The following is a 14,263-nucleotide window of genomic DNA, read 5'->3' on the forward strand; positions in this document are numbered from 1 at the left end:
CATACATACTTTTAATTTTAACCATAAAAGACAGTACATGATTTATGTATTCTGTATGTCACCCTTGTGCAATGAATGTACAAGATAAGCATCATCCTCACCTTGAGAATACATTGCTGTTCAGTTCCTCTGTTAAATGAATTCACCCGGTGAACACGCCTATCTTGTCTTGTTTTTGGGAGTCATCATTCCAAAGGTGTCTGCTAAGCAAAATATCGTGATGAATGGAACGCAGATGAAACCAGCAGGAGAGCTGTCGGGCCTGTCAGGGGAAGGCATGAGGTCTGCCAGATGCTGAGGCACTGGGTCCCTCCTGAATGAGATTCAATCAGGGGCCATCACAGACAGACAGACAGATAGGCAGGCAGACAGACAGACAGACAGGATTTATACAGCACAGTCAGGGAGCCTGGGTAAGACTTCAGACACCAAAGCCACCATCTTTTCCTAACCTGAACTGAAGCATGGTGGCTTGTTTAAGGATGACCTGACCTTTACAGTTAAGGAATATTTCCAAGGTGAACTTACATTGCAAGTCTGTGGCAGGATGAGGACACTGTGATGATATATCTGACTCACAGGTTCAGCATGTGGAGCTTACTGAGAGATTTGTAGGCCATAAGGAAGATCTGAAGATCTATTCTGACATTTATGTAGAGGAAGCCATGTGAAGCACTGGAGGAGGACACGGGAGCTATGGAGAAAACTGGAAAAACTACTACAAACTAAAATAAGGTATTATAATGTGAAAGCTTTGCTACACATAAAGCGGATCACAATAGATTTAACGTTGGCAGCTGAAGACAAGCACAACCCTTACTGACCAAAATAAAAGAATTTTCCAGACTTGTTGGAGCAGTGAAAGCAATGGAAATCAATGAAAGTCTTTAAATAAGCCATTGCCCAAAAGCTTCAAGCCCAAATCCATGACTGTGTTCACATTTCCTGAAACTGTGATGCACTTCTTCAAATAACTCACTTTAACTGAGCCTCTCTCTCTCTCTCTGTTCCCATTCCCCCAACACACACACACACACACACACACACACACACACACACATATACAATACAACTATAATCCCTCAGGCTCGTTTTGTTTGTTATACCCCCCCACCCCAAAAGAAAACAAAAAACCCCAAAACCTTTGGCTCTGAAATGAGCTAAATAGTGAGGAGAGTGTCTGGGTGGCTTTTCTTTTTTTCCCACACCGCTTTTCCTTTTTCCTTGCTGAAGTGTTTCTATCCATTATACGCAGTGACATTCTTTGTCTGAAGGACACTGGCGATCAGCCAAGAGCTTCTGCTGGTCCAGCCCAGCTGTTTAATTGAAACCGTAAAAGAACTTTCTTTCGGCACAAAAACCCTTATGTGGGTTTTGTTGCAATTAGATTGACCAGAAAGGCCAGCAAACTTGATAAAAGGGGATTAAGAGAAATGTATTGCTGGGATATTATGTTGAGTGTGACACAGCAGCTTGTGGAGGAATTAGTGAAGACCTGACCCGTCCTGGATTGGTCAGGCAGAAGGACAAAACAATGATTAATGGAGTGGTCAAAGGCTACACTTAAAACCCAGTTTTACTAAAAGAAACATCAGAGCAGCGTGAGTAGAACAGTAAACTACCTCATGCACCCACAGTCCAACACAGCACTCTGAAACAGCTGGGTGGAACTTCATTATATGAAGTTACCCATTGTGAAGGGGCAGTTTCCCCAAGAAAGCTTCACGATACCAGGCATCATATGTGGCTGGCTACTGGTTTGTTTCCAAACATGCCAACCATGACCCTCATCAGTGGCATGACTGAGGGAGGAGTTAGACTGATTTTATGGTGCTTTGTAAACAAGGGTGAGTCAGGATGCCAGAGCTTAGTATTTAATACCAGTGGAGGAACGAAACAACATCTTTATTCAATTAATGCATTTACAGCTGTGGTAGACAACATTTTTAAAGACAGATCAAATGACTTAGCAGAATATAAGATGCCTCACACATATTCAAACATCTTCAAATAACTGAAGGAAGAGGTCCAGCCAGCTTCGTCACAGGTGCAGCAGCTCCACCCACACATGAAGCAGTTAGAGGAGTGAGAGGAAGGCTGGAGTGGGAGGGGATTTACCACATCTGGTGCAATAGATCAGTGACATAATACTGACAAGGTCCATTTTGAGTAGTTTGATAGTTGATAGTTTAAATATATGTTACCACTAATAATTATAGCAACATTTTAGTTTCAGTGCTTTTACAGCAGTTGAGTACCAGTTGTTATTGGTGCTTATGGCAGGATCTCAACTCTTCTTCCACCATTGCTACATAGTGGTTTTTGCCTGTCTCTAACAGAAAAGATGTTGGCTGTAATTTTTATAAAATAACTCAAAGAGGCTGTTTGATATCATTTATTCACATCACTGCAGCTTGGACCCAACAAAATGCAAACTTTTCCCACAAGAATTCTATTGATTATTCAACGCTAATTTAAAACAAACCTATTAGGGATTTTATTTACTAAATTTCATGCTATACTGAAACACTGCTTTAAGATCTGAAGATCATTTCACTGTAAACCCACTTTACCATGACATGATTTCAGCTTTCATTCACAGCGGGCTGCTTCAAGGTGGATTAAGGCTTGCCGCTGTGAAACCAAAGTTATTCTCAGCTCCATCACGGCCCTGTCCTCAATACCAAAGCACTTTATAAATAGGCAACCAAATAGAGCACAGTTACATTTGAGTGCTGCCTTGTGTCTCACTGTGCAGTCACACTGAGGTTTTGTAAGAAGTTTGCTAAAGATAATCACTTACTGCTTTTAGCATTACAAAAGCACTTGCAGCTATGTTACTGGGTTTCATGTGATTTTTCAGGTTTTCTGTGGGTCAGTCTCGCTACTTCCACTATAGTTACTTGAAAGCTAATTTTCCACCATTAAAATGAGTTTTCCTGTTTCTGTTACTTTCTGCAGGTTAAGTCATGGTGTGCGGCCAGCTTGGCATCACATCATCAGGCTCAAGTGAGTTGGAAGAGAAGAAAGCTGCCTTATGCAAACTGCCCTCCAGTGGACAAGTATGTATTGCACTCATGCTGCTCTGTCCCAGTTTAGCCTCATCCCCCAGTGTTTATATCTCTTATGTTCACCACCACTGCAGTCAGCTGTGTGGTCAAAGGAGTCTGAGGAGATAGGTGCACTGCGGAGGAAAGGTGAGTGTTCTCTGTCCATTACTTTTAATGCTAATAAGGCCGCTTGATGGTCTCTGTCTGAATGGTTCATATAAAAGGTGGGTAGAGTCCATTTATTTCTGAGGCTCCACTGTCAGCTGTCCTCTGAGAACAATAAAGTAACTGCAGTGCTGGCTGGTGTCTTGTCAGTGGCTTGTTTCTGTCACAGAGTCACTGAAGATGAACTCCTAAACTTCAACCTCCACTGTCTCTGTACTGTACTACAGTACAGTGTGTGTGTATATGGGGGTGGGGAGGGTCAGCTGGTGTTGTGAATCAGGCCGCTGAAGTGTCAGACACGGCTTCTTCACAACACCAGGGTTCCTCCCTACCACTTCCTGCTGGGATATATGACACTGGAACATCTCTCCTCAAAGAGTGTAGATCACTGTGTAGCAAATATATGTGCATTCAATAAATCCTGCCATAGAAACAGAAGCTGGCATTACACCTGATACCCCATCCATAACTGTTACCTCCAAACTTTTGTAAGTTTTGGAACTGAACACTGTATATTAACATTAATTCCAGTGTGCTTAAGAAGAGACGTCCAAGTATGTGAAAAGGTTTGTGCTCATCTGATTTTCCTGCTGAAATGTGTATTATTTAGACATAATAAGCTTATTTTGTTGTTTCAATAACAATATAATTATGTGACTCAGTACCACAGATGCTCGTTGTATTTTAACTTCAAAATATCTTAAATGGGTCTTGGAGGAATAAGACTGCACACGAATCAAGAAACAATGGTCTATGGCTAAATGGCCGGGGCTGTGGTTCAGGAGGTAGAGCGGGTCGCCCACTTATCGGACGGTCAGCGGTTCCTCCAGTCCATGCCAAAGTATCCTTGGGCAAGATACTGAACCCCACGTTGCCCCTGATGTGTGTATCATTGGTGTTTGAATGGGTATGCATGTGTTAGAGTGTGCTTTGAGTGGTCAATAGGACTAGAAAAGAGCTATATATAGTACAAGTCCATTCCATTCCATTAATATTGGAAGCAGGTGAAATAATCTTCTTTCATTTTCACTGATTTTACTGCAAGAAATTCATATTTGGTTGACACTTTATTTTAACCCTCCCTACCTTGCATTTAGCAGTACATTAACACACTATAATATAGTTCTAGGCAAATACAACCACTTTTTAATGTTTATTAATGCATTTCTCAGTGACTATTGATAACAAAAGAAAATATAAATGTAATAATTTGCTTCATCACTTCTGAACACATGTATATAGCAACTGTCAGATGCACAGTAAAGCACAGGATTTTGTGATTGTGTGATTTTGTCATGATAGAGTGCTCACACTGGCTGGATTCTGTCCATATATACATCAACTGCTGGGAGCAGTGCATTTGTATGTACAGCTTCTGTATAGATTTTCCTAGCTGTGAAATGAGAAACTATATGAGTCTTCAGTGTTTGATCAGTAAATAAATGCGTTGGAACTGATGGAACAATATAGGTGTGTGTGTTTCATTATTAACACTCAACACTCATATGACCATTCCTTACCTTCATATACTTTCTTACATGGTTGAAAAATACAAATACATACATTGTTGCATTGTTCAGCTTTTACTACTCGACACAGACACACTTACAGTACTGTCTGACATTGTATGGAGCATAAACAAATGCCACATATACAAAGTGAGTGATGAAAACAGCAACATGACCCAACTCCAGACACTTCAACCAATCAGAAATAGCATGTAACTCACAATGTCAAAACAACAGATTAGATAGATAGATAGATAGATAGATAGATAGATAGATAAATAGATAGATAGATAGATAGATAGATAGATAGATAGATAGATAGATAGATAGATAGATAGATCATTTAATTGCTCCTAGAAAAAAATGTTCTATTTGAAAAAAAGTGAAAAAGAGACTGAAGGGCAGGAAAGGGAGGATGTGCTTGAGATGCAGATAAATAAAAGCTTGGTAAGACGCAGAGAGAAAGGCAGAGTGATGATATAAAATCAGAATGGAATGTTTGAGGAAGTCACTTCATAATGCTGCAAAACATCACACAGTAGTCTTCTTAATGAGGGATACTTCGTTCAGGTAGGCGATGAATAACTTGGTTCCCTCAATATAGTTGTACCTGGGAGAGAAAGAGGATTGTTACCAAAACTAAACCTGTTGTCTGTTTAAATGTGTGTATGAACTGTTACAGCTAAGACTGGACAGGAACATGAGTCTCCTTCACATATGCAATCAATCTTCTAACACTATCATCCACAGCTACAGCTTCTTAGATGTCCCCGAAGCATTAACAAAATCTGCTCCCTGTTCCACTTTGCTGCCACCAGCAGGTAATAAGACTCACAAAGCCCTCTGGAACTAGACCAACATATTGTTATTTCTGCTTTTAAGGTCTCACAGCATTCACCTTATAATCACAGAAGTCTCCTGTGACCTTGTATAGCTTTTTAGCCATTTATTCTGTTCTTTCTCCAGATGCTGTCCATTTGTCCCAGTGGTGTTGTATGTTATCATCTGGCTGTAAGCTGTGTAAAATCAAGGGTGCCTTATATGTGTCCTGTTTGTTTTTTATGTGGTGAATATCAGGTAAAAGGATTATTTCAGCTCAAGGTTGTGGAAGATTAAGAGAGGATCAGACTGCATTAGTACTAGAGGTTCAGATCTCCCACTAATAAAGGCTTTATTTAAAACCTCCTGTACATGAAATAGGAAGAGAGGACCCGTGGAGTCAAACCTGCTCATTTTCTCGTTCTGGGAGTGCAGCCCGTCATCAAAGCCTCCGATGGGCATCATGATGATGCTTTTTTCTATCACATCCTGGAAGGTTCTGGCGATCGGGATGGTCCCACCCTCACGAATCAGATCAGGATCCATGCCAAAAACTATAGAAGGGAGGACATCTTATATTTGAGACTAATCTTATCTCAGAATAAAACTTTTTTTTATGAATAATGTGTCACTTAGGCAAGATTTCCTAAAGCATTCATGTCATCATAAAAGAGGCCAAAGCAACAATAGAAAGTAACATCATGAGACCACCTCAATAAAAATTAACATAAAGCCACTGGTAGCTGTATTTTCTGTATTTTGTCAAAAATGTCAAAGAAAAGATACAAGAGTGAGTGAAATTGATTTCTTGTCTTCCTCTGGCTACATCTTACATCAGCAGTCAGAGGCCCAAATAATGGTGGGTCAATCTAATGATGGGTAGCTGAAAAGGACTGCTTCTGATCTGATCCTTACATTTTCTCTTCAGGTTTTATAGGAGACTATATCGTAATAACAGAATTGGTTTTCTACAGTGTGTTTATAGTTGTATAGTTACAGTTTGCTTCAGCTTTACTATCTGTAAGGGATTTTGATGCAGTGAGGGGTGCTTGATGTGGGGTGACGGGTGCTTTCTGTACCTCTCTTGACAGCAGCTTTCCCAGCCTCATAAAGAGGGTGCTGTGTGTCAGCCAGCCAAGGCTTTGCCCCAATCACCATAGTGACTTTCAGCGTGTTAGGACTCTTCCTCTTGGCAAACACAGAGTGAAGGTAGTCTGTCACCTATAGCATCAAAACAAGAAAAGGTGGTTTATGGGAAGAAATTATTGACATGTTTAATCAAAACATGATTGGTTTATTTTTCAAAGCAGCATTTTACCTGTTTCTTGACCATTGCCGGGTCCATGTTGGGGACTTGTCTAATTGAGAACTTAGCAGTGACCTTAGCAGGAATGACGGTTTTTGTGCCAGGGTCAGAGAAGGCCCCCTCAATGCCATGGATGGAGACGGTGGGGTAGCGCCACATGTGGGCTAACAGGTCCACCTATCAGAAACACAGGATAGAAAATGACCGGTCTAGTTGCATTCACCTGGTCTTCCAATAAATGACATCTTTTCAAGATAATTCTCTGACCTTGTTGTTGTACATGAGCTGGCTGACACCAATCTTGTTCTTGTAGCTGTCGATGTCAAACTGAATGTCCTGGTACATCTTCCATTCCTCATCAGAGAGGGGAGCCACAGCCTCCCTAATCCCAGGAATCAGGATCTTACCGCTGGGGCTGATCAGTGTGTCTGAGGAGTGGAGCAACAACAAAATGGCTGAAGTTCATTTTTTTAATGGACCTCTCCTCACATTTAATAAATGTTAGAGTGCATGGTTGGTTACATAACAGAGTTACAGGGGGCTGGGGGGATTCAGTGCCTTGCTCAGAGACACTTTAGTAGGGAAAATACTTTCAAATACAAAACTTTAAAACCCCTCCTGATCCAGAGGTCTGCATGAACGCTAACACTGAGCAGTGTTACCAAACATGTGTCACACAAGTAAGGACCTGACAGGTCACAGATATTGCTGTGTGGTTATTGGGACAGACACAGTGTATCTCATTATAGTTCCTAGTTACACAAAGGATAAATGAAATTAGAATACAATGTTTGCTCTGTGAGCATATAAATGAGAATGAATGAGTGCACTAGATGCTACACACTTAAAAATACACTCACCAAGAATACCAATGAGGTCAGTCATTGGTTCAATCACAGTGCCTCCATACACTCCAGAGTGTAAATCCTGTTTAGGTCCTTCAACCTGCAAACACACCAGAGGAAACCTTTACCATGAAATTGCATGAGGTAGCACAGCAGCACACATGTGCAGAGTGTGTGTATACACTAAGAATTAGGCATAGTTCAGTTTGTTCAGTTTATGATACCCAACCTCAGCAAAGAAGTAGCAGTTGCCTCTGGTGCCATAGGTGAGGGCAGGTCGTCTGCTGAGCCAGCTGCAGTCTGAGATGATTATGTAATCCACGTCAGAGAAGAAGGTGTCTCTCTGGGCCAGGATCATGGCATCCAGGCCATTAGAGCCTGTCTCTTCCATGCCCTCAATAACAAACTTCACATTCACTGGTAGCTCCTGGTGGATGAAAATGAAAACAGTGCTCTTCCATTAGTTGTGTGTGGCAGTAAGTGACAGTGACAGCAGGTAGTTTGGATGGAGGATGAAGTATTGGAGAAGAATCTCATCTGAAACACTGTATTTTTGGATGACATGCAGGCCTTTGGGGAAATTGTAACGGTGTTTCAACAGGCTTTTGCAGACTGCACAATCATGAGCCATTTGCTTCATTTGAAACTAGTTTTCAGCACCTACACAAGTTCTCTCCCCTTAATGCATCCTGCATCTAGCTGATGCCTTTTGATGTGCATATTCAGCTGTGTTATTTTCTCATAAGACAAAGTAGCAGCAAGGATGGCGGGAACAGACTGCTGCAATGACTTTGCAGAAACAGCAGTGACTTTGCAAGTTAGTTTGGCTGAAGCTCAGCTCTCCTCTCTCACTAGCCTGAGGGTACCCTGTTTATTCTGTAGTATTTTACTCAACTAAAACAGTCTGCTCAAATAAATGGGAGTTATCTTTTAGGTCCATCTTGCCTGGAGGCATATCTCTCTCTGTTTCCCCTCTTTATATTTCAAGTGTTTTCAAGACAAAGATGATTTGCAAATACAGTACATGCTCTAATCTGCCCTTTGGTCACAGTGCATCCGCAGCTCCCACTCCCTCACAGATTAGATTTTGTTGATCTGCAGTATCACAAGCGATCCAGTATGACAGAGGTATTGTAAACTTTCCCTCACCATGTTGAGGGCCTGGTAAGCCTCCACAGCATGAATCCAGGCTAAAACTGGGGCCTTGTTATCTGATGCTCCTCTTCCGTACAGGTTACCTAAAGGCACAATCACATAAAACACATTAAATTTATTTATGATATAGATGTAGACCTCATAGCGGCCTATTAGATAACTACTACACAACTCCTATTTGTAATTGCAGTTGTTGCAATTTTATAAAATTTTGTAATTTGTAATTTAGTAAAATTGTATTTATAATTTTACTTGGTTTTATATCCTTATAAAGCTCTTTGCAACCTATTGTGCCATATAAAGGAATCAGGAAAAGCATGGAGTCATTATTTTAACCAAATCGGCCAGCATTTGATAATCAAACTGGGAAATAATTTGAGTGTCTTCCTTCTTAAAGCGACATGATATAACTTTGCTGAGCAGCAGCGCCCTCTGCAGCCACAAGTGCTAATTAATTCTGTTGGACTCAGAGCGGTTAAGTCAAACAAAGCCTATCAATCTGTTGACCAGAGCTCTGACTGCATAGTCCCACTCACTGAACTGAAAACTCATCTACATTACTGCATTACTCTTGAACTCCCACTAGTTACTATTTGTAAGTAACCTACACAACTCAGTGTTGTTATTAACCAGTCTTGTTGTTCATCTGTTGTACAATAGAAGTCAAAAAACAATTATTTTAACTAATAACACACAAACCGATGTATTGTTCTTGTCATCGTCTTGAATAGATCATTCAAAAATTCACAATGTGGGTTGAAAAAGTATGTGAACCTCTTGGTTAATGAAATCCTCAAAAGCTATGTGAAGTCAGGAGTTAGCAAACCTGGAGTCCAGTAAATTAAACCAGACTGGAGGTGAGGATTAGAGCAGCTAAAGAGCTCTACAAGATTGTGAGCTATTCACAAGAAGCATCTGCTGATATGAATCATAACCTGCAGAAAACAAAACAAAAAACAAACAAAAAACCCACTGCTGTGTGGCTGAGCTACCTGATGTATAAACTCTGTATTAGCTTGTTATAGTTCTTAAATGAAGCTATTGAACATGGTGTTTACACCTAATTTTACACACATTTCCCCAAGATTCAGCCAGTAGAAAATGAGTGATGACTGAGGAGGTTAAAGGCTGTTACCATTGATGTCAGTCAGGTTGTAGGGATCTGTTGCCCAGCCATCCTCTAGCTTCGCTGGCTGGACGTCCACGTGACCATAGACACACACTGTGTGTTTGCTGGAGTCATTGCCAAACTGAGCAGTCACCACTTTAGGCAATGCTAACGTTTGCCCGTCAGGAAGCTGTAGAAATGAAAGGAGACTTAACATGAACATGAACTGCTGCATTGTTACATTTGGTTAGTTTTCTATCCCACAGTATTTTTTTATCAAAGTGATCCAGGATATCAGTGATCCACAGCGTGTAACAGGAGAAGATGGATAATAATAACAGGAAAAATGTTTCAGCTCTGCCTTTCTGAAATAAACACATCACTGTACTGTAGTTTTGTGTCAAAAGGTCATCTGCTATTGTTTTCACCATTCACTGAGACAATATAAAAGTTCATGCTACGTTGGTCCTTATTACTGGTGAAAAGCCGACCTCTAGTTTGACCTGAAACACACTATATGTTTAATGAGTTTGGGAAGCAGCTTTGATGTGCCTCAGTCAGTAATGAGGAGGTAGCTTTACTCCTGACTGCTCTTCCGCTTTTTTGAAGTTTAGCAGCTCGTTTGCCACTGCCACCCTCCCTGATGAGCCAACCTCTGTTTGAAATACAGGATATTTATCAACCAATTAGGGTGGTGATTATATACAAAACTGTAATATCTCAGACAGCATTTATGCTTTTTGGGGTTCTGTCACTGACTTCTTGTTCTCCGATGTCCACCAGCTCTACAGTCCCTCCCATCAGCCTCAGCTTCTGAGCCGCCATCTCCATCATGCGGTGTAGGTCTGGTCTCTTCAGGACATTACTGGAGTCACTTTCAACTGCAACCCATTCCCGCAGAGTCTAAAGCACACATACACATTCAAAACATTATCACTGGCAAGGTAACATTTGCTCTGTATAAAAGGTTGCTTGGTACACTGCCATACTGCCACCTTTTGGGTAAGACTGGCTTTGTTTCCCAGAGCAGTGGGGATGTGCACACTGATGCCTGTATTTTGGAATTATGTTTCCTCTTGTGGATTGTTGTTGTGATCAACATATAGTTACTACTGATCAAACTTCTGGTTTGAGGCACTTAAATAATCTAATAATCATTTCCATATGTACGTATCTTTGGATTTTCAAAATGACATATTTTAACTTTGTATGGGCAAAAGCAAAAATATTGTTTTCCTTCAAAACAGATATGACAGAAAGGTTATCATGTTGCATTTGAAAACTATGTTCAAATATTATCCCAAGGTTTACAGAGATTCCTTAAGCTCACTTTAGTTAAGATACAGATAATTTGCATTAACTATACAGATTTATAATATTAGAATAATTCCTCATTATTTTAGACAGTTCTAGATTGTTACAAAGGTATTTAGGGACTCAGTTACTGTTGTTTTTCTATGATGTACAATATTTGTGAACACTAGCGATTATTGTAATGTGCCTGTGTTTAACTGTTGGTGTTGAATAAATAATATATTCCAAGAGTAGCAATAGCATGCTTATCCAACCCAGAGTGACTTAAGTACATTAACCATCAAGAATTCAGCGTAAAATTACCATGAGCCATACACTGTTCTGAATAATTTGTATTTAGTTACTGGTTAAAACATAAAGTTGCCTGCTATGGAATCAGTATAACTTCCTTATGTGAGTTTTATTTATTTGCTCTTGAACTGAACAGTCTACATAGCATACAGTTTTCCTAACCTAATAAAAGAACTTCAGCCCCTCTGCTTGGAATCATAGTGATGCAACACAAGAGTTCAGTGGTTGAACTCCAAAGTATTGCAAAGGCAAGAAGAAGAATATATTGTACCTCTACATATTCTTCTTGATGGCTGTCAATATACTGCACCAGGTCAGTATACTGGAAAGCATGAACAGTAGAGATGACCAGCAGGATGGAGGGCAGGACTGGGAGATTCATCTGTTGGGTCAGACAGATGATTAAAAGGTCACTATTTCATCAGAATACATCTGACTATAAAGACAACTCCCCCAGTACAGTAAACACATGCAGGCCTGTAGACTTGGACCTAGAATTAAAGAGTGTTTTTTTGTTTGTTTGTTTGTTTGTTTTTTTGTCTAATTTACCTTTGTATATTTTCAGCAAATTTGATCTCCCCATATAATTGTCTAAATTATGGCTACAACTATTATTTTCATTATTCACAGATTTGCCAATTATTAATTTGATTAATCGTTAAAACAAGGTGCCTACTGCAACTTCCCTGCGTTCAACATGGTGCCTTAAAATGTATTGTTTGTTTGACAGTTTCAAACCCAAAGATACTCTGTTTACAATTACACATGACAAAGAAATCCTCTCATTGTCACTTCTGAGAAAATAATTAGTAACAAATTATCAAAATGGTTGTTGATTATTTTTCTTTCTATTAACTAATTGCACTTGCTCTAATATAATTGATGTTTCAAAGCCTTCTACACACAGACAGGGATATGAATCTAGTGGTGGAAAATGTATATCTGTCTGAAAAAAAAAGTCAAATTTTAGAATGTAAACTTCTCCTCAGGTCTTAGAAATCTCCAAATTTCCAGAAACATCAGCTTACTGTCCTGTACAGCTCATTCACTTGTGAATATTTACAAAGTAAAGCTGCAGATGGTAGATGACCTTTTGTCTTACCTTTTCTCTGCTGGAGGAGTGTGTGACAGTCTCCTCAGGCTGGCAGACTGTGGCCCTGTGTTGTTCCCTGGACATTTATATACCCTCCCTTCATATCACACCCATACTCACTACTGGACCCTGGGGTCACACAGTCAAACATTTCCTGACACAGTGCCAAGACAGCTGACAAATTAATTTTTTCTTGCTGACAGGCACAAGAATTACACTCAATCTATTGATCCTGCTCCAAGAATGCACACCAGGGTTCAGCAGGAACAAAAGCAGCATGGTGAAATGAACAAATTCCTGTTGCTTGTGTTTTGGAATCTCCAAGCAAACCCCCTCTACAAAAGCAGAACGGCTTTTCTTGTTCCATATTAGGCAGGTCTCCCATTGTGCTGAACTTAACATTGAGCTACTTGTAAGCATTCCTAGTTGACACGCCGCTATATCAGATAATTACCCTAAAACAGTTTGTCTGAAAATATTTAATCCCATCACCTCTTCATGTTCATTGGATAAATTGTCCTTGGTAAAAACTTCCTGTCTCTTTATGTGTGTCCCAGTGTGAGACAGGACAAGAGCCTGGGGATTTGTCACACTCACGTGAAAATAAAACTTACAGGGGGTCAAAAAACCAAAGCCCTTAGCTTGCATGTGTCTGAGTTTGTGTGCCTGCAGGCAGTGTTCCAATTTGATGAAACAGACAACTGCAAAAAAGTGCCCCCCCCCCCCCCCCCCCAAAAAAAATTGTGGTTGAAATATTCCCTAAACTGACAACTGAATAAAAAACAAATAATACAGGCTTGTTTGAAAGTAAAGACTAAAAGCACCTCACTTGTTGATGATCAGTTTAAAAGCTTCAAACTGAATAAAAGCTGCATATTTTCTTGCTGTGCATTATTGCCACACTAATCCATTTGTATATTTATATTAACAGTGGACCAAACAACCAGCTACATGGAATGTGACAGGACAGTAATGACAGACCCACAGAAATCTTCACCCTTCACTTACCCAAGTTCTAGACTTTTAGCATCTTTCACATCTTTGTCTCAGTATTACAGCTCTCAACGTCACTATTTGGTTAAGTCTCAGTACCTCCCCAGCAGCAACAACAAACAAGCAACAATAAACAGACAAAGTTAGCAACCAGCTGGGGGATTTAATGCTGGCAGCTGAACCACTTTGTGCCTCTCATGTATTAGCATACATTTGGGTCACTAGGGAAACTGTCTGAGAAACCCAGACAGTCCATTAGAAACACTTTCTGATCGTATTTTCAGAATACTTACAACTGCACTGCAGAACTTTTGTCTCCCCTCTCACAAACGCTGTTGATGTGTTCATGCGTCAAGCCTCAGTTAAAGGAGCAGTGTGTAGGATTTAGTGGCATCTAGTGGTAAGAATGCCAATTGCAGCCAACTGAATACCTGTCCCCTGAACTCTCCCTCTCCAAGTGTGTCAGAGAGTCTATGGTGGTCTTTAGATGACAAAATGGCATCAACTTCTGTATTGATTAGGCTAATCTGTCAAGAAAACTAAAGATTTTATTTATGTTATTTACCTGGTTTATGTGTGTCTGTGTGTAACCCAGACATGTCAAACTCAAATCCAG

The 14,263-nt window shown here is 40.2% G+C and overlaps 1 protein-coding gene across 2 annotated transcripts; it reads right to left on the reverse strand.

Annotated features, from left to right (window-relative positions):
- Nucleotides 1-4,263: 4,263 nt before the first annotated feature.
- Nucleotides 4,264-14,040, reverse strand: cndp1 (carnosine dipeptidase 1). Of its 2 annotated transcripts, none has more exons than XM_018665772.2 (12): nt 13,941-14,040; nt 11,833-11,943; nt 10,716-10,859; nt 9,984-10,146; nt 8,843-8,931; nt 7,923-8,120; nt 7,709-7,793; nt 7,116-7,276; nt 6,861-7,025; nt 6,622-6,763; nt 5,949-6,096; nt 4,264-5,333 (listed from the first exon to the last, which is right to left on the reverse strand). In XM_018665772.2, the coding sequence occupies exons 2-12, from the start codon at nt 11,941-11,943 to the stop codon at nt 5,255-5,257; spliced, it is 1,485 nt and encodes a 494-aa protein (XP_018521288.1). In that variant the 5' UTR covers nt 13,941-14,040; the 3' UTR covers nt 4,264-5,254. The 2 variants fall into 2 exon arrangements, with proteins under 2 accessions (XP_018521288.1, XP_018521287.1); XM_018665771.2 differs by lacking the exon at nt 13,941-14,040 and adding an exon at nt 12,664-12,771.
- Between the last annotated feature and the right edge of the window lie 223 nt (nt 14,041-14,263).

This window comes from Lates calcarifer, linkage group LG15, assembly GCF_001640805.2.
Source record: "Lates calcarifer isolate ASB-BC8 linkage group LG15, TLL_Latcal_v3, whole genome shotgun sequence".
Taxonomy (NCBI): Eukaryota; Metazoa; Chordata; class Actinopteri; family Centropomidae; genus Lates; species Lates calcarifer.